Raw genomic sequence first — 25,941 nt, 5'->3', positions numbered from 1 at the left:
TTTAGCAACTTCGACGAGGAAAAACGTCAAAGCCAATTAAGGAACAGACAGTCAATCCTTTTGTAAAGCTGTGAGAATTCTGTTGCGACAGCAGACCCAGAGTCTGCTGTGTGTTTCTGGAAGCAAAAGATTCTACAGCATTCTTCCTGGAAGAATCTCATTACCTTGGAGAGAGGCAACACCCCAGTCAAGAATGACCTGGAGGGAACAAGAATAATAAATCCATTTACTGAATAGAGTCAGTACAAGGAAGAGAAATACAAATCCTCTTCCACTCTTCTAATGTGGAATCCATTGCATGCTCTGCAGAAGTTATATTTACTTCCAGCTTGTTAAACCACTAAAGAAGTTTCCAGAAGACTGTTCCAAGTATTTTTCTAGTTATGTGGTAGAAAAAAAAGGTATTTGAGCTCTTACTAGCGTGTGACAGTTACTGACAAAAGCCTACTTTAGTGATAACAACATCTGGTCCATTACCAACTTAGATAATGTCATTACACAGAAAGCTTAAATAATCTAACCTTCAAGTCACAAAATTGTCCAAGATTTCTTCAGGATATAAAAGGAAAGAGTCTTTAGGATTCTGAAAGCTCATTTTGATGACTGTTTCCACATAAACATTATTTTTATTAGTTTATGAAGAAGTACTGGACAAATACTTTAAAAAGAGCTTCAATGTCATGGTGAGCAAAAGCTACATATGTTTTAGTATTAAAACATTAATTTACTTTTAGCAGTTAAGAATATCATTTAGCCAGAGGTTAGATAGAGCTTTTCACCCCACAAGAGCTTATACAAACTTCACAAGACACATCCACTACATTTGCTAACATATCATTCTTGGGACTGCAGATTGCTGCTTGATATGGAGCAGGGAAGTCCCTGTCTTACCTTTTACATTCCTCTTGGAGGGTTAATTGCTCTGCGCTACAAAATAAGCTAATCCTTCTCATCTTTATGTAGAATGGGCAAAGTCAAAACAAATTAAGTAATATATTTGCTTGAAGGCCAGACAAAAATCTGGCCTTAAGTAAGCTTATAGAGCTAAGCTTCAGCGACTACTGTAAGTTAGGTAAGAGCCATTTCCTTTAAAAATTCAAACAGAGTTCAGGATGGGGGGGGAAATGCATTGGTCTCTAAAGAAAATATCACAAAGTCAAACGTATGCAGTAACAAGGAAAATAGTGAAATCACATTAGTAGATGATGTGAGTACTACTAGAGAAAAGTAATCTGACTGATAGAATGTGAGCAAAGTGCTATATTTTGTTGACATTTGAATTTGATACAGAAATTTCTAAAATTCCTGTCTTCCTGCAAAGCATTAATATCAGTTTCAAAGGAAAAGAAAAGATCAGATTGCTGTATCAGGTACATACAGTGACACAAGTTAAAACCAACAAACAGAAAGTAAAGGCAGATCTGGATGTTACCTTATTTCCCCAAATCACTGCCACATTAAATGCATTAACACGTGTAGAGTACTCAAATACTGTGCTGAAGACGCTAGGTGGTAACCAGTAAATCTGCATTCAGCTTAGTGTTTTCCTGGAGTCTATTATAAAGATAATCTAAATCCATTTATTGAATAATTAGAATGAAGAACAACAATAAGTGAATGCTCATTCACAGAGTAGCCCTTCAGGGGACAACCCTCCTAACCCCCTCAAAGGGGCTGTGAAGTGTTTGTTCTCCTATTGTTTGCATCTTGGGAGATGTGCAAGAGATTATAGACAGTTTATCCACTGTGAGCTGCACACTGTTGCAACTTGCCTAGTTTCCCCACCATCCACAGAGTCAAAATTCCAAACTTCACAGGATAGCTCATAACATCTAATTGTCTCTTGACTCCCTTCTCTTGACTCTCCCTCTCTTGACTCCTGCTCAAATCAGATTTTAAAAAGTTTCCTTAATGTGCGTCAAGCAAAGATAGGATCTTCTCTGGGAAAAGCAAAAGGCTGGAGCTTGTCACGAACAAGGAGTATTTGTGGGTCACAGGCAGGGGAAAGCCACAGCGCTGGAGTTCAATATGATTCTATAAATCTTTATGAGGAGCAAATACTTACAGGCTACATCTGTATTACTAAGCTAAAAGGGTGAAAGAACAGTCCACTGCCAGTCTAAATCAAGAGAACTGTGCCAGCTAGCACTCTCTCAGACCATATCTGCTACTTCTCAGGCTAGGGACCATTTCAGGTAGGCAGACTAGATGCAGTTACTCTGTTTTGGGGGAAATATAAGCTAAACTATACTAAGGCAAACTGAGCTGTGCCAGTTGGCCTCAGGCAGGTAAACAGACGTTGGCTCAGTACATTTTATTTATTTAGTATATATGTTGCTCAAGTCTGTGCCAAGTGACACATTCTCGAGCTGAAGCACAGCACAGTTCTCCCTTACCATATGATCTGACACCTAACGGAACTGCATGAGATATACCACTGCTTTCACAACAGCCAAGTGTAGGTGCCAGTTGCACAGGTGTATTCTTGACACGCAAGAACAGTCTGGTGTGCTAGTACTAGAAGAAGCAAGATGTTTGGTAGTTGCTGGAATCGAGAGGCCCCCATGCCTTCTGACTGACAAACATGCAGGACTGAAGAGACTGTCAGCCCATTCCTGCTCTTTATTAGCTACTATTTCTGCTATTTAAGGCCTTCTTTCTGTTTCCAATGTAACGGCACCTTACAATCTCCTCTCTTATTCAGGGTTAAAACAAGATTCCTTACAAATCTTTACACTAAATCCCTCAAAGACTTTGAGACTAAACACTTACTTTTATGAATAGATGTTGCTTCAGCGGTATGGCTTGTGCCACATTATATAAGTTAACATCTCTGGTTTTCCCACAGCTAACAACAGTTTTAGAATACTTTCCACAGTATCTCACGAATAATTTTCCAGCGTAGAAACTTGTGATATGTGATTCCTGACCAGCAGAGGGAGATGCGATACTGTAGTCAAATAAAAATCCAACAGCAGAATCTTTCAAAGAATGCCATTAAAACATAAAACAGCTCCATTTTTTCATCTTCTTCCATTGATTGCTACTAGCTTATACTAAAGGGAGGCAAAAAGTGAGCCCTTATATATTCTGGTTTAACTCTAGCATTATGAAAAACCTGAATTCAAATCTCTGGAGAACTTTTTCAAGGCACCAGGCTTTTTTATAGAATCATAGAATAGTTTGGATTGGAAGGGACCTTTAAAGGTCATCTAGTCCAACTCCCCTGCTGTGGGCAGGGACATCTTCAACTAGATCAGGTTGCTCAGAGCCCTGTCCAACCCTGAATGTTTCCAGGGATGGGGCATCTACCACCTCTCTGGGCAACCTGTTCCAGTGTTTCACCACCCTCGTTGTAAACAATTTCTTCCTTATATCTAGTCTAAATCTACCCTCTTTTAGTTTAAAACCATTCCCCCTTGTCCTGTTGCAACAGGCCCTGCTAAAAAGTCTGTCCTCACCTTTCTTATAAGCCCCCTTTAAGTACTGAAAGGCTGCAATAAGGTCTCTCCGAAGCCTTCTTTTCTCCAGGCTGAAAACCCCAACTATCTCAGCCTTTCCTCATAGGAGAGATGTTCCACCCCCCTGATCATTTTCGTGGCCCTCCTCTGGACCCGCTCCAACAGGTCCGTGTCTTTCTTGTGCTGAGGGCTCCAGAGCTGGACGCAGCACTGCAGGTGGGGTCTCACCAGAGCAGAGCAGAGGGACAGAATCACCTCCCTTGACCTGCTGGCCATGCTACTTTTGGTGCAGCCCAGGATATGGTTGGCCTTCTGGGCTTTGTTTGTTTTTTAAATTAGGAGAAACATTGATTTGGGTAGGGGTGAAACAGATCCACGAAAGACAAATATCTGCAAAATCCTTGCAGCTTAAGAGGATTCATGGACACTGAATATTTCAAAGCTGCATACTACATTTTCAAAATAAGAACTGATACAAAGTCCTGAGGTACTGGAAAATAAGTAATGTATATATTAAAAATTAAAACACAAAGAACATTTTAAAAGTTTTTGTTTGACTACGCTTATTAGGTACATTCTCCACCATGTACTTATTTAGCTGTTTAAAAAAAAAGCTATTCTATTTTTATATTCCAGACACATGTATGTGCACCAGCCACACTGATCAAGCTGAAGAAATATAATGTGTTTTATACTGAAGATACTGACAGTGGAACATTAATACATGTTAATAAGGTGCTAGGTAAAGAACTACAATGGGAAATACTGAAGAGAAGTATTTAGAAGACGTCCTACCAGTGTAGCGCAGGATGAGCATTCAGATCAACTTGTTTAATGTTTTCTTAAGCAAGCCTGTAATTTACTAGTTTTGCAAAACCTGCAAAGTTGGAAGACAGTTCCAATGCTGGAAGAGGACTACTGCTTTACAATAATATTATGACTTTATAAATTACAAGTAATGCAACTGGGATTAAATGTAACGGTGCAAAATGCAATCTGGAGGAAAAAAGCTCCTCACCAGCAATCCAGGTTCAAGATATGGTTCACATCTGTCATATGCTAAAGTTTGAATGAATAACTACAGACTCCTCTTCTACCACCACTGCTTTCAAATACCTGGAGAAGCAGCCTGAGAATATGACCCCATGATCATAGACCAAGGCATGCGTTGCTCTTCTCCAGTTGTAACCCATGACTATCATTTGGGATCCCAAATAAGACAGGGGTTTTGGTGGCGTGTTGATGAAAGTTTTTCCATTACCATTAAGTTACCCATTTCCCTTTATGGTGAAAATTCACAAAGTTCATTCACTCACACTCTGCTTCTCCAAGTATTACCTCACACTGGCTCACCAACTGGAGATGAAACTCTAACTTCTTTACATTGATAGCATTATCGCAACACAGATCAGCAATGAAAACCGGTATCTGGCATGATTTTATGTAATTCATCAGGAGATCTGGAGAATCCAAAAGGAATGGGAGACCTGCCCCAATGGCCCCAAGATTAACTGGTTCATGGAATAAAGAAGACTCATCTTTCCAATTGCAACAGTGACCGAGCTTAAGCCTTTGACCCAGGTGACCACCGACAGCTGAGAACTCAACAGGTTGTGGGTCATGCCAACAGATTATCTCAGTTTATGAGAATAAATATCCCCTGGAACCAAAAGGAAGCTAACAGTCTTTGAGAAGAGCTGAAAGAGTGACAGTAAACACTACTATCCCAAATTTGACCTTTCAGGTCAAAGGAGTCCGAATTCTTTAGTCCAGAGTTGACAGTCATTCTCTCTTTTGGGCAGAAGAAAAGAAAAACTGCAGAACTTTCCCCCCGCCCCGAGACGGTGAAAAAGTCAATACAATCAACCTCCCAAAGAAGCAAGCTTCTGAGAGACAGAGAAAAAAATATCTGAAAAGGAATGTGGCAAAAAGTATTCATTAGTATTTTATCTAAATGTAACAGATACTCTTCATTAGAGCTTACAGTGCTTGCACAATCGAAGTCTATGTGACTGGTGAAATGCAAGAGCAGATGCAGTTGAAAGACTGTATCACAACAGTCAAGAAGTGGAATATACAAAGAAAATCAACAATGTGAACATTTAAACTCTGTAGGATTGATGTCTGTGTGCTTGAAAGCTCTTCCTTTAAGACTACAGGCTACCTTTCCCATCTCTGATCACAGATCAGGTGTCTTTTCACTACAAAAACCAGTGTCCAATAAAACATATGGAAGAACCCTAGGGAAATAAAAGTGACTGTTCAATTGATACCAAGATGCTTAAGGATAAAAAGTTTTCAGTAGAAGTCTGGCTTTCTGGGTAAAGGAGGAGATAATCTGACATGAGACACTGGAGACCAACTGTCACATCCAGTGTTGCCTTCTTGGCCACCAGATCAGTTAGCAGCAGGAGGTCCTTTGGCACACGGGCAGAATCTTAATTACAGCCCTGCTCAAGTTTTAACATAATACCAGTACTGGATAGGATACTTACCTTGAAGGACTCCGTCAAGGTATCAGAGGCAACATACTGAAGCCTCAGCGTGCTCAGTCTAAATTGAGTCAAGAGATGAAGGAAATGCCCTGAGCAGCGAGACTCCTGGATAATTGAAGAAATCCAGTGCTGAAGTTACAAAGTTGCTTTTTTTGCACTGAGCAGTAACTGAAGCTCCAGTACTTTTAGCCATGCTGCAGAACTCAAGAAGGATGCTGTAGGTCATTGTACAAATAGACTAATACGTGTGCAGTGCTCTTGGATCCACCCCATTACTTTGCCTTGTTGTGCAATGCAGGCTTTCCACCTTTTAGATCATAGCACTCAATCTAGCATTATATACGATTATCTGATACGCAAGATAGTTCTGTGAACACTTTGGGACTAAGTATCTATTACGTGGTTGCCTCTGACTGTGGAAAGCTGGTGTCTAACTGAGCAGTACATTCCAGACCAAAATTACTTAATGGGCTTAGTTAAGCCAGAATTGGAGCATCTTTAAAAGGAAAAACACACCGAAACAAACAAAAACCAAAGCAAGCCAAAAAACGCCCATTGCAAAATCCAGGAAACAAAAAGAAAGCCACAGCTTTCTACCACGCTGCAGAACAGATTAGTCTGTTTCTATAGCAGGCAGCTAATGCCTTCTTTTGGCAAACAAACTCTTCAGACAGAGCCAAGAGTCTAGCAGATGATTTACTGATTAAAAGCAAAATGAGAAACTGAAAACAAAAATTTTCTGGAGAATGTAATAATTTGCATAATTAAGCTATCCGTTTTAGTCCTAAATTGTCTTACCAATATAGCGGGAACAGGTCAAAACACCTGGATACTCTTTAGCTATTGCACAGGGATCTTTACATAAAATGTCTTTATGTAAATTCTGATAGCCATGAAGAAGCCAATATAAGTTTGGGCTCGTCTGAAAGTCTTTTAGATAGTGATTCCAACTGCAAAACAAATTATATCCTCTCTGTTCTGCTAGGAAGTCTTCCCCCAGCTCCTCCTCTAGTATAACATGAAAGATACAGTTGAAACAATATGGTTTTGTATGGTCAAAGCACAGCATTATGGGAGAATTTCTCTTCAAGAGATCGAATTTCATTTAACAGTCAGGAAACACTCATTTAAAAAAATGAGCTGCAAGCAAAGGCAGACTGAAAGGAGAATACTCACTTGTAGCGTAGTGTCGAAAACAACAAGCTTAGAGCTCGTTGGAACAATGTCGTAACACTTGTGTGACCTCATGAATCGCACATAAATGTCACTTTCCGATTCTTCAAGTGCTGTAAGTAAAAACATTATATTGTTTTATTTAAGTAACCTTAAAAAAAAGTAAAAAACATGCCAAATCAACTGAACATCACTGCAAAAGGACAACCCTAAAGCAATACTCAAACTCACACTTTCAGATCTGGACAGACAGTCATAGTTTTGCACTTTGCATTTCAGACTCATCTTTCCTTTCAAATTAGATAGAACAAAGACAAAATGCATTGTTCTTCCTTGATGAGAAAGGACTTCCATACTGAAGAGTTATATTTAAAAAATCCTGGTTTTTTAACAGCAAACTATTGGAATATGCATCTGAACTCTAGCTATGTACAGAGGAAGCCAGTTTGAAACTTAAGTAGTGTCAGGTTTGACTAATTCAAGCTCCTTAAATTAATATTTTTCCAATCTCATCTCTGTCCAGTCTACTTTTCACATAGTAATTTCGTATTTTCTAAAGAGGCAGCAGGCAAGTAATATAATCAGTTCCATTCTCTTCAGGCTACTTCATATACAGCATCACGAATCCAACATTTTATTCACAAAAACAGGATCCACTTGGCTAGAATGGTTTTAGTGTGGCATGTCTGTAGCAAGGACATGCAATCCAGTCCATATTAACCTAAATTTACTTTGCATTTGTCAGAGTTTAGATGCATATGCATACATTCTTCAGATCTGCTCAGGTATGTTAACTTTTTTTTTTTTAAAGCAGTTTGGCCCTCCATTCTTTACAGCAGGTACCTAGAACTTGGTCAAGGTTAACCCCTCCATCAGACATGCACCCTTTAGACCCTGTAATAATGCACAGAAACTTGGTCATATGTTAAACTTTTGAAGAGTGGAGAAAAAAGAAAACAAACGGAAAAAACCCTTGAAATACCTGCTGATCTTTGAAGAACTTCATACTAGGAAGCTAAAACACTCAAAATCCTCATTTGCTAGATTTGCTCAAAATCCATCATCTAGCACTGGACAAATTATTTGTCACTTCCAGAGAGTGGCTCAGCACAGCTTCTTTAGTTCAGTTGTACAGAATCAAAGTTGGACCTCCCCTGCAAGTGGCTACTCTAGGACACAGGCAGTCTCTTTTATGTGCTAAGCAAGTCCTTCATCTCCAACACTCATTACTCTCTAAAAAAAAAAAAAAAAAAAGCCTTTTCCCCCACTGAAACACAAGCAACGTGAAATAGAAGTTCCATAGAGTGCAGAAGGGAGAGTCCAACTGGGAGGAAGCAGAAGAAAAAAAGAAAATAACTTGTTGGATTTATGTTCCTATAAAGGTCAGGACCAGAAGTGAAAATGGCAGGAGCCAGGAAAAATTGATAAGAGAATAGGAAACCACATGAGTAAACTGATAGAGAAAGGACCACGCAGATGGACTTGGACAATGCTGGTGGGAAGCAACTTTTATGAGATGATCCCAAAGGGGAACTGGTACTGACTTATCAAGGGCATGTATAGAAGAGGTTAAAAAGGGTAGTTTGGGACAGAGGAACCTTTATATAACTCCATAATATACTAACATCTTATCATCCTCTAAGTTCTGCAATAGCATAAACAGCTACTGTCTGTACAAAATTAATTTAATGACCCTGTGAGTTGTTGGGGTTTTTTTGTGTGGTTTTTGGTATTGTTTTGTTGTTGTTTTTTTAAATACACAAACTAAAAGCGGGGAGGGGACAAGACACTAAGCATTAAAAACAGTACTATAAGAACATTTAAATGACATACCAAGAACTCTGGTCTTTAGGAAATTAAGGTTGCTTCTGCAACCATAAATGCAGTCCCTCCGTGCAGTATCAGAGTCCTTATTTACTTTAACCTCAACTTTTCCCATGGGACAGTACACAATGAGAACTGCACTTGAAATGGTAAGTCAAATCACTAGTAACTAAGACTGGCTACTGGATGATCAGTAACCATTAGAGAAACACTGCACTGTCAAGTCTTTCCCCAGCACTACAAAAGCTACAACAGTCAGCCTACAGGACAGGACAAAACTAGTTTCTTCCAATTTTAGTCCCCTGCCTCTTTGTCCTGGTTTTGGCTGGGATAGAGTTAAATTTCTTCGTAGTGCTGTGTTTTGGATTTAGTATGAGAAGAATGTTGATAACACACTGATGTTTTCAGTTGTTGCTAAGTATCCTACTAGTCAAGGACTTTTCAGCTTCCCGTGCACAAGAGGCTGGGAGGGACCATAGCCAGGACAGCTGGCCAATGGGGTATTCCATACCATGTGACATCATGCTCAGTATATGAATGGTAGGCGTGTCCAGGAAGTAGCGATCACTGTTTTTTGGGCATTGCTCAGCGAGTACACTCATTTTGTATATCTATCATGATTATTATTGTTATTATTTTTTTCCCTTCCTTTTCTGTTCTATTAAAGTGTGTTTATTCCAACCCACGAGTTTTCTCACTCTTACCCTTCCAATTCTCTCCCTGTCCCACTGAGGGGGGCGGGGGCGAATGAGCGAGCGGCTCTGTGGTGCTTGGCTGCCTGCCGGGTTAAACCACGACATTCTTTCATTAGATACATTCCAATTGCTGCAGCAACCAAGACAGTGGTCCAACAGTTCTGAATCACCTGCAGACACAGTCTATTCCCCATGCTGACTGAAACAAAGGTTCTCCAAAACCTTCACCAAGTACCCAGAAACTACTACAAGCCTACGTACCCAGGGAAGTTACTATTCTAATTCTGAATCTGTACTTCCTATCGAGTTTGTAGCTTTAACAACGTGACTTTATGTACAATTAAGCATACTATGGGTAGAAACAAGCATAGAAACACCTCAAATAGTTGATAAACTACAAGACAACCAACTATTTTTGGCTGAAAAAAACTTACACTCTTAGCAGAGCACATCATTGCTCAACACAGTTATGCAAATGCAATGTATCACAATAGCAAGCGCGGTAACTATGAAGCAGGACATGTTGCCAGATTTAATCAGGTAAGGCTGTTAATGGCAGCCACAGTTAAGAACTCTGTATTGACTGGCACAGTGAAGATGTGCCTATAAACCCTCCTCTCACCGCACACTCCCACTCTCCAAACACAATTTCAACTGGACCTCAACAATCCTCACCCATTAGGGTGCATGGGATTGCTTAGGTACTATCTCACCCTATGTTGTCTTCCAACTCAGAAGAGGCTGCTTCCCAAACTGACACTGGAAAGTTACAATTAAAAATATTCAGAAGCATGAGATAACTATCTGTGAGCACTGTTTAACACCCATATAAATAGCTAAGAAACTCTAGCAGGATCTGAACAAGGATCCAATTGTCTAGCTGGAACTGAGGTTTATTTCTACAGAAGATCCTTATACTATAAATAAGTATAATGCACCACTTTATTAGTTACTAACTAAACATGCAAAACATAAGCAGCACTGATTTAACTCATATGTCCTACATGACTTCATCAAGTGTCTGTTGGAAAATATATTTAAGACCTAACACCTTCAGCAACTTAGGATTACTAAACAGATGCTGTAGCATAATTCTTTGTACAGGTATTGTACGTGCATTATGTATATACAGCTGCTCAAAGGAGAAAAGGTCTCTCAAGCTGAAAGGTTTGGCACAGGGGTGCACTCATACCTGTCTTCCCTGCACAGCACAAGTGGACAGGGCATAGTTGTCTTTACAGTTCCTCTCACCTTCCAGAGGACAAACTTACTGCTTTTGGTTGTATCCAACCACCACTGTGCTGCAAATACAAATAATCAAAAACAAACACCCTAATCTCCATTAAGGTATTTCTACTTTGTTACTTATTTATTTTCTAATTTCAGTCTTACTTGTTTTTCCAATAAATGCTCATCCTTTCTGGCTACTATTAAGGTTCTGCAGTCTTATCCAGTACCTGCAAAGCAGTACTCCCTTTGGATGGACATGAACAGATGCCTTTCAGCTTGACTTAAAATCTCTCTTAGTCTCTGCATGTCATCTCTGATCTGCATAGGAGATCACCTACCCAACATGCAGGAGCTATGAGTATATACTGGCCATTCCTTCACCATAAAGTCAGTAACATAGTCAGATGTTGATATGATAATGGTGTACTACATGAACAAGAGGTGACATGAAATCTCTGCTCCTGCTTGAGGAAGTGACTGAGGTATCCAAAATTAGATTTGCATAAGAAGCCTCATTTGCAGAAGCCTCAGTTACACTAATTTAATGCTTAAGATGTCCTAAGCTGTGTCACACTGATGGGCCACAGAGGAGAACGACTACATGCTACAGCCCAACTTCTTAGATCAGGGACTTCCTAAGCGAGTCCTCCTCCTCGGAAGCTGAACTGGAGTCACAACTGTGCTAAGCAGCGTCTGTCCTTGACATTCCTGTCACTTGTATTCCTTCTCCCTTAGTCAGATGGATGCCTTTCTCATACTGCTTCTGCAACAACTCTTGTGAGGAGTGAGAAGATGGAAAGGCACTAGATGATTACAATTGCCCTGGCATGGCAAAGGCAGGTGCAGATAAGCCTTATGGAGTACATTTGCTGGACCTTAGCTTAGGTCTAGACCAAGACTTAGAACACTGCCTCCAGACAAACCTCAGCTTTCGACAGGCTCATGATCTGGAAGTTAGTTGGCTCACAGGCAGAGCAGATTCCCAGCAGGAGGCATCTTAATCTAGAGCAGGATCAGGGGAGGAGAAGAGTCCACTAATAAGTAGTTGTATGTGTATTTCCATGTGGGTGTTCACTCATGAAAGCTTATTTCTTGAAGATTCATCTGAAAGTTGTTTTGCAAGTGAACATTCTCCATGTGCACCCCCTCTCCCCAAGTCATAGTTGACGGCAAAAAAATCCAAATCCCCAGTGCTGTTTTTTGCAATTTTTAATAGAGCATAAACAGAAGTCACCTGAAAGGTTACAAGATTTTTTGACAGTTTAACACCTGAATTTGAGAGCCTCGTCACACAGCCTTTTACAGAGTAAATTCTCTCTTTGCATCAGCACTTTATTCCTACAGGTAGAGATCCTTTAAAGAGTGGAAGATCAATCTATTTGTATTTCTGCCACTCTACTCCCCAATCTTATTCGCTTAAGACCAAATGATTTTTACTCCCTTCCTTTCTCCCACCCTTCACTGTAACATGAGACATGCTTTAACTTTTTATTTCAGGCAGTAAATATTATTTACAAAAACATCACAGATTTTTTTTTTTTTAACATATTAACTATTCAGCGATACTGACTCAGAGATTGCAGCGGGACTTGGTACTAAGTATAACTGTCTATTTAGAGAGCTCTAAGGTAGAACTATCATCTGAATACTCCATATAAATGAAAGGGAAACTTCTGCAGCATTACTGAAGCCATTTCCTCAGATCTACTCAACAGATACCTTCAGTTCTACTCATGCAGGGCACCTTCCTACTGTAGCGTTCCCCTCAGAATTTCAAGGCCTTCAAAAGAAGAAAAAGAAGAGAAAAAAAGAAGTGCCTGCAGATGAAGAACGGGAACATGCAGTAACACATACGGTCAACACGTATTGAAAAGCTTCCAAATACTGCGACATAAAAACCTACAGAAAGTTCCTCAGAAGTGTTTACTGCAAACCACAGACTGTATTTGTGCTATATTCATACTGGAGTGGCCCAACATCGAGATCCTGGACCATGCGTGCTTCCTAATTTCAACAATACAAAGTCATGACCTTTCCTATTATATTTTATATTACAGCTATATTACGCTCCTTGAATTTCTGCACTGGTATCCACTCACATTTCAAGTTTAGTCTGTGGTTCCAGGAGTGTTTGAAAGGAAGACACAGGGTTCCACAGAAACTGTTTTCTCTCATCTGCTTTAAAGAGTTAATTCCACCACAGACCACAATCATGCTGCTGCAGCTCTCTGTAGCACCCCTGCTCCTCATGGTTAGATTGAGAGCTGGTAGCTCTAGTAATTCTCAAACATTTGAAGAACACAAAGAACCCTTCTTATGGACTTAAACAACTGTTTGTATAACTGACATTTCTAAGCTTACTATGAAGTTAACTGCCAAATTTTAAAAGCCCTTTAAAAAGCAGGGAAAAAACAGCCAATAAGAGTAGGTAAAAAATATACTCAGCTAACTGTCTAGCTAGGTGAACAACTTAAAGGAAGACAGAAACCACATATATACACAATAATTCTACCATCTCCCATGATTTTTAATCAGAATCAGTCTGGGAACCCGTGCAACTTTAAATGCTTAGAGTTTTCTTACAGCAGCAGGAGCTAAGCACTCCCAGCACCCAATGCTAGACTCTTCAGCTTGACTACTATTAGCATAACCACCTCCCCTCAGCCAGTTCAGATGGTGGATAAAAGGAAATGCGGAAGGGAGTAGAAATGTACTTTTGTGATATTCTCACATGTACTAAATAACCCAGTTACTGGAAAAAAAAAAAACAATTTCTTTTCAGTTGCTGCACACATACATATCTGCATTTCACATTACTCCCAATCACACTCTTATTTTTAAAAAGTCAAGTAATATGTTGAATATCACGTTTCAGGTGCTAAAGAATTAAAATGTTAGAGACAAAACATATTTTTCATCCCAATGTTTACTACAAAACTGATCCAACAGCAATACATTAGGTGAAGTTTATTGGTATAATTATACTGATAAACTTTACTAGAAGAGGTGTAATACCAACAAAAGCACTCTATACTATTCTCTCTTACATCAGTTAATCAAGTAAAATAATTAAGTCTTTTGTTAACGTAGAAATAAAAAAAACAACTTTGACAAACATATATCATCACAGTGAAAACAGGAATTGGGAGAGCTGTTTATGCACATCTGGCTTAAGGTGCAATTTAAAAGAGAAGTTTTACAAGAAGCAAACACAGAATAACTCTACCTTTTCAAAGGCCAGGTCTAAAGATGTGGCTCCATGGCAGCGTAAGCAGCAGCACAGCATAGTAGCAGCAGCTGCTGATCCCTTTTTACTTGCTGTGTGGTTCCATTCCCTCCCTCACACTGCTTCTGGATATATACAAAACTGTTCCACAAGTTGGCTGGAAAAGCTGAATTTGTCACAAGTTATCGGCTTCCTGATAGTGCCAGTCTGAGGTCTATTCAGCTCCCATATCTAGCCATGTGGCAAACAGATTATTCGTGCCCTTTCCTTACACTAGAAGTTATACAGTACAAGGACACCATCCTTGCTGTGGCAGCTAGCCATTAGATCAGCTTAGCTATGTCAAATGGTGCCAGAAGACACCAGGGTGACTAATCACTTAAATAAGCCAGTGCAAGTTACCTTCTCTCCCTACTGTTACAGATAACCCTTGGCAGAGTATACAATAGGTAAAAGACGTCATTAACCTTGTAATTTGTTCTTTTGCCTGCATTTTTATCTGAAAGTTGTCACCAAAACTGGCTATAAAGTTTCTTTTCACCCCCAGTCTGAACTTACTGAATGAGTTCTTTAATATCCTCGATAACCTCTCCCACAACTTCCACAATGCAGGAGATGGTAGTAGTTCCAGTGTAAATCATTAACACAACATCTCTAATAGGTCTGAAAAAACATCCAGAATGGATATAGTTAATCCACTCCAAGAGCAACAGTGACACTACATAGTAAGAACCACAAACTATTCCACAGATGTCTCTACAAGCTCACCCACAGTGCTCAAAACATGACTTTTAAGGGAAATGGAGACATCTAAATGAAGAAGTGGGGTTTCAAGAACAACGTTCCAGGAATCAAATGTTCAGGTAGGATTTTATCAGCACTCCTCAGCTAAGGGACAGACAGGAACAGATTCTGAAAAGGAACCCAGTACTACGCTGTGTACAGTATGTTGCTGTGATCACGAGCAACAGCTTTACTTCAGCCTACCTTCTATAAGAGAAACGTGACTAATTTGTTAGATTCTTAGATAGGTTTGAATGATACACAGACAAATTAAAACGTACATGGTATATCCTGTGAAAAGCATGGGAACTGCAATTTTGTCACAGAATAATGCAATTACAGGCATGACTTTTCAGTCTGCTGAGCTGTCTGCTAAAGAGACAAGAACACTAAAAACAGTGGATTCTTGTCCACAAGACACCAGAAGCTGAATCAATGTCAGACTTCGTAGGAGAATACTAACACAGTTTAAGAAGAACAAGCACAGAAAAAAGAAGGGACGTTGTACTGTATCATTTGATTTCTGTTTATTCAAGAGGAAACTTTTCTCAGGAAAAAAAAAAAACATCAAAATAACCACCCATGTAATCAGTCACAGGATAAGACTGAGTGGTAAAAAAAGATGGAAAAAGTGGGAAGAGATAATTACAAGGATGCCTACTTTAAGTGGCAGGAGATAAGTCATCATTAAGTTTTTAGAACATGCTCGGCACAACTTTGTTGCAGAGATGGCAACCGAGGCTAGCAAAGGTCTACCTCCAGTTTTAGAGGGGAAAAAAACAAACAGGTTTAAAGTCTAATATATAGGAAGTAATATGATGACAGTGATAGGAGTTGATTATTCCATCACAAGTTGAAAGGATTTCAAATGCAAGGAACCAAAAAGAGAGGATGTAGTGACAGAGACAAGATTTTTCTTTCTTTCTGAAAGCTGCAAAGAGCTTTAAAATATCCTGGCAGACCACACATTAAAGTTACACAGTAGCATTATTCATGCAGCCACAGGCTATACGATAGGGATGTTGCAGATTGAACATTTCCCACCCTGATCTAAAGGAATGCATGAACTGGCAGCTAAAGAAAGATCATAGTAAGTTTACAGATGTAAGATACTCTGATACAAAGAAGTGATAGGAAGTGTATCTAGAGATCAGTATCAGAAGCTTCTTCAGTGATCCAAGATTAATTCAATTACATATTACAGCATGAATACATGATGTGACAGGAAGAATAGGATTTTAAAAAGAAGTGTGAACACACAGGGACAACATTAGAGTAAGTAAGCTCTGCCCTGCTAACTGTATCTTATCCTACAAATAGGAAGAGGGTCTAAAGGTACATAAAATAAGAGGGGAGAATAGGTACATTAACAGGTAAATAAAAATGAATACAGAAGTAAGTGCACACTGTCTTGTTGCTCCAGTCTTCAGAAAAAGGTTAATAATTTCTAATAATAATGACAAACTAAAAGAAACCACAACACATCTTAAAACATTTCAGTTCAAGAATTATATTCCTAATTACTTAAGACACTTTCAAACATAACATTCAGGATTGCTTGCATTTACATCTTTTTTTTGCACAAGTTTTAGTATGCCTTTTGAATTCTAGAGTTTGTGCAACTTTAGATCATTAAGGTAATTGAGATGTTTTCTCCCCTTCTCACAAGGAGTTGCCTGATGCAGAGACAGCAGGTTATTACGTGTGTAAACAGAAGTCACCCTAGTTAAAAAAAAAACAATCCTGAACTCCGCAAGTTCATGAAGGAGAAGATATAGTACCTGTCAAAAGGAGAGCCAAACAAATTCAAAACCAGGCAGAATTCTTAGGTATGTACCGAAGCAAGTTATTAAAACCAGTGTATTTGTAAGCACCTACAAAAGAAGCTCATCAAAAGCAAAGCAAGCCAATATGGTTGTGTCAAGAACAGTTCAGTCTAATCAGTTTTTACTCAGGATAAAATGATGAACTGGATGAAAAAAAGAGGGCAGACAAAATAAATAATAATAAAAAAAAAAATCACAGTACACTTGAGACACTGATTTCAAAGCAAGCTTGGATACTACAACATGTGGAAGATACGGTAGAATCACCACAAGGTAGCTGCATAACAAGCAATCCCAGCTGCAGCAAAACTAGTAAGATGTCTTTTTTTTTTCCAGTGGGTTTGCAAGACTGGATGACAACTGTGTGTTTTTAAGAAGATACGAACTCCAGTTCAAACTCTTCTCAAAGTTGAAACATTTGCAATGTCCATCTTATGTGAATCAGCTGGTGCATAATGGCCTGCAAGTTCATGCTACACATCTTTAGTTTTCTACAATTCACTCTGGAAGAGCTTTTACCAGTAGCTTGGTATTTCACAGGGAAAACATTGCAAGAGAGTCTCAGAGGATCAGGGCTTCATTTTATTCAGCATTCTCCTTCGTGGTCTTCAAAACAGGAATAGAACATGCTTCAAAGAGTAAGAGCTAGAAATGGTTACAAGACTTTAAACCTCACGACATCTTCAAACTGAATTCATAAGTGGTTTGGAGTTAATATGATCTTTCAGAGAATACCAGAACCTGAAAGGAACACTCAGTTGGATGAGTGCAAATTAGGGGAATGACTAAGTATCACTACTACTGAAAAAGAACTACCCTGTTATTAATTTGATTTGCTATAGCAGAAGTAGGGAAGAAAAGGAACAGTTTGCTTAAACGAAATAACAAGCAAACAAAAAAAAAAACCACACCTCAGCTGTTAGAGAGCTATTAACGCATTCCAGAAGCTGGTTAGACAGAACAAAGCAACCTTAGGACACTGTACAGTCTCCTTCCTTAAAGGTCCTAAACATGGAATGAGACAAGTGTCCGCAACTGCATAAGCACATCCTGCTTTAGTGAAGAACAAAAAAGGTCGTTAGTTCCTGAGAATACTTCAAAAGATCTACTTTTCTGGTTTTGAGGATAAATATCTCAATTTCTTCAAATTTCAGTAGTAGCTAAGACTTGTAAGAGAAAACTAATACAAATAGTTGCCTGAAACAATGAAAGATTCAGATTGTGTTTTAATCTTCCCTGTATTCATAGCACACTTCAAAATCCTGCACTGAATTTTGTTCCTCATTTTTGGAGTCAGCAAGTCCTGGTAAATGGGCTGAGAAGTTAACACTTCTTTTTTACTGTAGCTCTCCACTGGCAGTGTGGATAAGCAAATGATTATGTGAGATTTGAGGCAGACAAAAAAAGTGATGAGCAGCTTAAGAAAGTTCACATTCCAGAGCTAATCATAGTAACTGGGAAGTTTCTTGCCCAGGCAGGCAGAGAAACTTATTTGTTTACAAGCAATAGCTGCCTTGTTTAGGGACTAACTGGTAAACAGTATCAGAAGTCCAACTGAATACTTTTGAAACAGCCCACTATCACTTAAATCAACTTTTGGTCAAAGATTTGTACTTTGAGGAAAGCTACATCACAGTGGTTTTGTGAATAAAGGTAGCAACTTCAGCCTGCAACCTAATAATGCTTCTAAGACTTTCACCACAACAAAGAATAAGTTGACCTGAAGAATTTTCTAAAACATGTTCAAGATCTTCCCTTAACAATAAGCACTATGATTTTTCCCTAAGCATCCCAAAGATCTAATTTAAGATGTCGCCTGTCTGGAATGCAGGCATGCTCTTCAAGATTGCGAGACGCAGGCCACAAAACACGAGAAACTAAAAATGGTATTAAGCCTCTGAATATTAATATCCGCAACCATACACTGGAGAGTTGAATTCAAGGAAGGTTTAAGATATGCGATTAATGAAAGAATAAACCAGCCTGTATCCTTAGTATCTATACTGGAAAATTGGTAAACAATTTGAACTTTTGCTATTTCTTTAAAGCAAGCATAAGTCCTACTACATAGACAGTTTGCCCACACTTCAGAAAAGAGATAGCCATTTAAGTCTTTCAGGAATTAGTTTAAGATCAAACCTAAACAAGTGGCTTAACCAAGTATTATTCACAAGACAAGCATTTTCAGAACAAGTACACAGCATTTTCACAAGCCACAAGTCGTATCCTTACTGAACAGGGCAAGTATCTGATCTTTAAGAGGTCTTCCACTGAAGACTAACAATCTAAACTCAAAGCATCATTTCTATAATGCTTTAAGGAAGAAATAAATTTTTAGGCTTAAGTCTTATGGACTATGTTTTGCTGGTGAAACAGTTTTGTCAGGTCTAATAAACTGTTGGTCTCAAATCTTGAATGACTACTTACAATATCTTAACTTGAAGCTTTTAATAATTCAGTATTTACATTTTCATTTCTCTCTAGTCTCTCCTTACACATTTCTTCTCTTTCCCTCCCTATGCATGCCAACATTTTCTAAATAGCTATTATTGCTATTTCTTATGAGAATTTATGAATCTGTATGCACACTTCAATAGATTATGAAGCGTTCTGTTTCAATATACCACTTAAGAGATTTACCTAATGGCAGAGGTAGCTTGAAGCTATACAGAAAAAGAATTAGCAGTTTCCTAATTAAAGTAGGTGAGATCCAACACACATTCAATACAGTACATTCGGGTACAGTTTTCTGGAACCTAGTTTAGAAGTTCTATTGATGCATTCTCTATACCACAGATAAACTGCAACTTCACCCAAAGCTGACCTTCCTCTGAACTCGTATGATGTCCATACAGAGCACCATTGTTGTGTTGTTTTTTTTTTGTTTGGGGGTTGGGGTTTTTTTTGTTTGTTTGATTTGGGGTTTTTTTGGGGGTGGGGTGTTGTTTGTTTTTTTGTTTTGTTTTAAAGGAACTGACTCAAAAATACTAGGGAGTTCAAGCAAGACTATGGCAGGAGAGATACATGCAACTGCTTGCGTAGAGCAAAGCAGAGCAAAGCATTCACCTTCTGCACCATGGCATTCAGAGTCTTCTATTAAAGGCAACCACACAATCCCTTCACTGAGTGATCCTGCTCCATCCTGAAGTGGTTCGAAGCATTAGAAGTCTATCCTACAAATTCACTCCTATAGTAACTATGTTGGAAGTTAGAGTACTATTTCAAAGCTTATACAGGAAGAGCTTATATTCATTTGTTCTTGCGCCAATGTTGTTCTTCAGTTAATTTTCCTCCTTGGTGTTGACCCCCTTCCCACTCCTTTCAGGATGTTTTCATACATACAGTGTTATCACATCCCGTCTTGGCTGTCCTTTTACTGAGCTAAATGAGCAAAGCTTTTCAGTTTCCTCCTTTAATGCAAGTTCTATATTCCTGGTCTTATGAACGGCCCTCTTCTATGCCTATCCCAGTTTGCTCTTTTCTCCAGCACCTCAGGTATCTTCTTCCTCTGTGTCTTTGCGTCAGTAGAAATTCATCAAACAAACTAAGCAGCAGGAAAGAATACCACAGTGTAAGGGGCTGGTAGAAAAAAAAAGTTTGATTCTGTTTCTTAAAATGCCCAGTGTCAGAATTAAATACTCAGTCACAACACACAGAGAAAAGCAAAATGATATTGTGAAAAAAAAAAAAGCTTAAAAAAACACCCTAAAAAAAAGGCAAAAAAAAAATTCACATCACAAATAAAACCACTGGTCTACAGCATATGAAAACTGCTTTTAGACAAAATGTAGGAGTGCCATTTAACTTCTGCCACAGTCAAAATTGGCAGATTCACCAAACTGGTTCACATAAAGCAGCAAAATCCATATACAATTCCGCAGAGGAGGAAAGAATCTAAAAACAAGTTAGATTTATTCAAATAGTATTTGAAAACTGTCCACATCACATTCAAAAACCGCTTAGATGTGATTCACTCTTAGAAGGATAGGGTTATTTAAGCTTTCCAAAGCTCTGTCTAGATGCCAAGCTGGACACCTAAAAGTCAAATTCAACTTTGCTTTAACATAGTTCTGCTTATATTTGTATTAAGCTGCTGTGGCTGTATGTTAATCCTAGCCATTGGTGCAACCCTTCCATAGAAGAATTTTCTCCTAAACTCCCAGATTTTCCTCTTGTCAGTCTTCTCTACACAGAGAAGAGCTACAGTAAAGCCCAACACAACATGCGTCCAAAGGCAAACAGCCTCAGTGTGGAGAGGTACATTTTGTTTCAAGATGCAAGAACTGTTATGAAAAACAGTACCATCAACTCCTGTACTTATGTTGGAAATGCTACATTGCTTAAGATGTTTCGGATTTACCTACTTCCCCCCAAACCCACGCAATGCTAGTATAGTTGTAAGTTCTGGAAGTCAAAATATTTGAATTAATGAAGTAACTGCAGACAGCTTAGGAGCTTGCTCTTTGGGTAGCACTTAACAAAAAGCAGCGCTGATGTAAGTGATCCGACTTAAAGAAAGGCTCCACAGACAAAGCCCTGTGATCACCCACCCTCGAGTTATCAAAAACACAGTACACATTAAAAAAAGTCCTATCTTAAAGGACAGTCATATCTGTTGCAGATGATTAGTAAGCAAAAACATTTCTTACAATTGTTTAGCAACAGCTAGATTGAGCCAACTTATGCAAATATTCCACTATCATTCTTGTCACATTGGCATTACTTCAGTTTAAAGCAAGTCACCTTCGTTTAGTACTCAGTCATGCCGCATGGCACTAAGTTTTCCAAGAGCAATGACTTGACCACAACAGCCAAATTTAACAGTTGAGATTATCAAACTACCAAGACAATAATATTGTTTCAGCTATACTGTCCTCCACGTATACCCATGGCATTGGAGAGGTATATCAGATAGAACATTGCAGACCACCACCTATGAAGTTTCTTGAAGAAAGGACTCTATAGTCACCCTACTAAATCCTGGTAATGCTCAGCAAAGCAGTCACAGGCAAGTAACAGCATCTTGTAGTCATCTATAAGGCAACACTGATATTGTCATATCTTCCACATCTATCATTACTCAAGCACGCAATGCTGTAAACTCAATACCTCTAAATCAGGGGGTTCTTGGGACACTTGGAAGTTGAGATGACATTGTCCAAAGCCTTTGTTGTTATATCAAGCAGTTGTTTACCAACCGTGATAGCCTACTATCAAACCAAACAGCTTCTGGATCAAGGAAGTTCTCCATGGAAGTTATTAGCAGAGTTGACATTGTCCCTCATCTAATGCAGATGAAAGTGATAGCACTAGCAAGAGTAGCTAGTAAAGGTTATTGTAAAACAGTACTTCACATTGGACACCAGATACTAACATCCACCTGAAGAAGTAATGTCTTTCAAGTGTAGGAGAATACCAGGTTTTCTTAATACTCCTCACAGATAGCTGCTGGCCAATAATGGCTTTCACTTGGAAGATAATGTTTGCAAATCATATAGGTGCAACACTAACTGGACACAATCAGCCCCAACACTTCCTGTAAAACTGTTTTCAGTTGCTTGCAGCTTTGCCAAAGCAATTACATGGACTCATTGCCATAGTAGGCATTTTTCCATAGTTTTTTTCTAGGATGTCTCAGCCAGAATGGTTTCACCGTTTCCAAGAACAAGTTAGGGAAAATAAATGTTTTGACCACATTAAAATTTTATGAAAGCTTTTCCATCATCAAGAAGCTCCTGCATCCCCCAAGACCCAAAGCACACAGTTTTTGAGCACGCCCTGTGTAACAGGGCTGTATCTTTTGCTGTATTAAAACATCACTTCCCAGATTGCTTAGGTTTAAAAAGTTTTGTTTCCTGAGAAAGACTGCATGCTTTAGCTGCTATGAACTGGTTATTTCCTAGTCAAGACAGAGTAGGGCTTTCTTCATTGTAAGACTAAATACCACGTTAAGAATAAAAGAGTAATATCTTACGTAGGAGCATGAAAACAGTTAGGACTGCTTGGAGATAGTGAGCACTGGGCTGACAAGAAGAACCATGTGCAATACTTGCACAAGGTAAAGACCCATGCGTGGATTGCAGGAACAGTTTTCAACTAAGACAACAAAACTCCCAATAGCTTCTTTTGCACTGCTCAATTAAAGTTTTATACTTTTAATTACCTATCATTTTATACATAATTTTCATCTTTCAACTTTGAAGATGGAAATTTCGGGGGGTGGGGGGACACGGACACACGACAAACAACACTATGATGTTACTATATAGCAAACTAGCAGACAAAGGACATGAGGTTGCCTAGGACAGCTAGGCACTTGATCATAATTTCTTGCATAAACTAATAAAGCCGAACATTTGAATACTGCGGATATGTTACTCTTTAACAACTCTGGAAAGTACATCACAGGAAAGCCCATCATCCTGTTGATATTCGTTGTTGCAAAATGACAGAAAAACATAAGCTGAGTAAATTCAGCGGAATAAGCAGTTTTCTGTAGTTTCAGATGCAAGTGTTCAGTATTACTTCAGATCAGATAGCCAGGACGAAAGGCACTAAGAATAAGATTTTTAAAAAAATCTGCTATTGTGCCTCTTACATCACACCACAAAGTAACTCTAAAGCAGGAAGAGAAAATAATCCCAAACTCTAAAACCATATGAATTCCATTAATACCAACTATCATCTCTGCTTAATAAGTTCTTGCTATGTCCACTTAGGATTCTAATCTGCCATGGAAAAGTTCTTGTAAAACATCCCCTATCACTATCACCATGTACCCTGATATCTCAAAGCACATCTTGTGGGCAAAATGCCGTTTCTGTACTCCAGAGAGCATCAGCTTTAACAATCACATAATGAATGTTTATTAGAAATTAATTACAGTTGCAAAAGAATGCCTTAACTTTATTATCTCCTAACCTGAGCACTTGATCCTTCAGTCTTAAGAATTAAACAAAATCTAGTATGCACATTAACATGCATTCTATTACAAGCTTCTTTTAACTATTTTTAGCCCCAAAGTGACATCTGATTTCATACCTTGATTCAGATATTCACTTGACAGCGGGAGGCTGGCAGACAGGAAGAGCTCAATAAGAAACTGCTTTTAATAAGAAACAATAAGAAAATCTGCAGAGCAGGGAAGGAATGACCCCAGACACAACAATTAGTTAAGAGGAGATGCAATTACTGGTGAAAGTCCATTTCAGGAGACAGCCAGAAATGAGCACGTGACAGAAGAGGTGGATGATAAAGGAAGAGTGAGATGAAGGCCAGAGCATTACTAGGAGAGATTCCACTCCAATGCAAACTGTTTAGCAAATAACTGTCTAAATGCTGCTTTGTGCAACAATCCAGAGAAGCAGAGCATTCAAGAGTGAGCGCATCAGTCCCATGACGCTGATGCTACAATTGCTGTATGCACTTTTCAGAATTCTTTTTTTCCATACTAGGAATTAAGCACAGATACAGGAGAACCCTGCAATTAACTTAACTCTGTCTGCATAAAATACCTTGGAAAGTCTCCCTGAGTTAGCAGATGCTACAGAAAATAGTTAATTCTGCTTTCAGTAGCTCCTACTTTATTACTCAAGCTGAGCAAATGGAAGAGACTAACATGGATGAAAGCCAACATTTGCAACAAAACTAGTTTCCAAAATAACATGCTAAAACTATACCAATTAAATCAATACAATTGACAGGCATATGTTTGCTACTCATTTGCTAGTCTAATCCAGTTTCTCCTCTCATAGCACAGGTAGCTGTTGGAACGCAACCATTTCTGGAATTCCAGCTTAACAAATTAAAGGTAGTAAGTGTAAATCGTTAACTAAAGCCCTTTTTCATATTAGATCTTCAGAATAATTTCTCCTTTTTCTTTTCCAAGCTCATCATATCCTCCATAAAATAAAACCCAGAACTACTCCTGACATTGATCAAAAGTAAAAACAACCTTAATATAGAAACGTGATTGCACAAACGCTAGAGCTGAACAAGCAAACCCACAATATGTATGAAGACAACCATTTTTTGATCATTTATACATTCATGAGAGGTCTCTCAGCACAAATCTATTTCAGGCTACAATGAGAAACTCCACACCCATCAACGGGTAGCTTTCACACTTTTTGAGGAGACGTAGGTAGGCCATTCCCATCCAAGGAATATTGAGCAGGATGAATTCAGAATATTCTACTCTAGAGCATCCTTCAGTTAAAAAGAGATTCTGGACTTCTTGCATAAGAGTTTTTACTTTCCTGCTCTGATTGCTGTTAGAAAAAAAGGTCCTTTAGGGAGTCTTAAACGAAATAAATATCCACTGGCCTATCCAGTCCTTCTCCTCTGTGCACATAATCAGCCTACAGCCCATCCTATTTCAGCTGTAGTGCAGCTGACGCTGTCTAACAGCATCTCACTAAGATTTGTTCTTAGACATCACACCAGCAGTATTATTAAGCCAATGCTAGACAGAACTAGTGACCAACGGAGAAGAAGTTGCACTGATCCTACAGAATCCAGCCAGCTATATGAAGTAAGGATGTTTTAAACGAAAAAAAATGACCAGCACTTCTTTCTGCGACAATAACATCATGTCTAATACTGTCCACACTAATTATGTACAAATTAGTTTATAGACATTCTTTGTATATAATGCAAATAATGAAAAGAAATTGCCCTTCAGTTGACAGTACCATTTTATTTAGAAATCACATCATCAGGCTAGACTCTGCATATTTCATTATGGTACTACTTAGACTATAAATCTTTCTAGTACCATTTTTTCAATTTAACCCCCTTAATTAGAATCCAAATTAAATTAATGCCTCCTGTGCTTTCAAATTCTCATTTGTGTAACCTTTGAGAATGACAAACAAAAATCCATTTCAGCTTATTGGATGGCATTCAGTGCACACATTGAGCCTCATTTTTCAGCTCTTTTTATTAAGCTCTCTGTTTCAAAACGGCAGCACAATTTGATACACAAGATAGTTAGCAACTGTTGACGGACACAGAAACTGGAAAGCTAGCAAGAAGAAATACTCAAAAGTAGAGGCAGTCAGAAAAGCAGTTTCAAAACAAGTTTTGAATTTCTCATTTAATTCACAGTTTTAGGTATCAGTGGAGAGACTAAGTTTGACAAAAGATCATCAGTTACAGTGTGGCTACAGCCACTTAATGAAATCTTACCAAGATTTCAAAGAAGTTTCTCAGCTTCTGAGCACTTAC

General features: G+C 38.7%; 1 protein-coding gene across 1 annotated transcript in view; it reads right to left on the bottom strand.

Annotated features, from left to right (window-relative positions):
* PRKAG2 (protein kinase AMP-activated non-catalytic subunit gamma 2) overlaps positions 1-25,941 on the bottom strand; it is a 233,615-nt gene that overhangs the window by 29,594 nt on the left and 178,080 nt on the right. The window contains exon 6 of the mRNA XM_075144229.1: positions 7,133-7,242. Within this exon, the coding sequence (XP_075000330.1) occupies positions 7,133-7,242 (110 nt within the window). The remainder of the gene's footprint in view (positions 1-7,132; positions 7,243-25,941) is intronic.

This window comes from Calonectris borealis, chromosome 2, assembly GCF_964195595.1.
Source record: "Calonectris borealis chromosome 2, bCalBor7.hap1.2, whole genome shotgun sequence".
Classification (NCBI taxonomy): Eukaryota; Metazoa; Chordata; class Aves; order Procellariiformes; family Procellariidae; genus Calonectris; species Calonectris borealis.
This window is presented reverse-complemented; position numbering and strand designations above follow the sequence as displayed.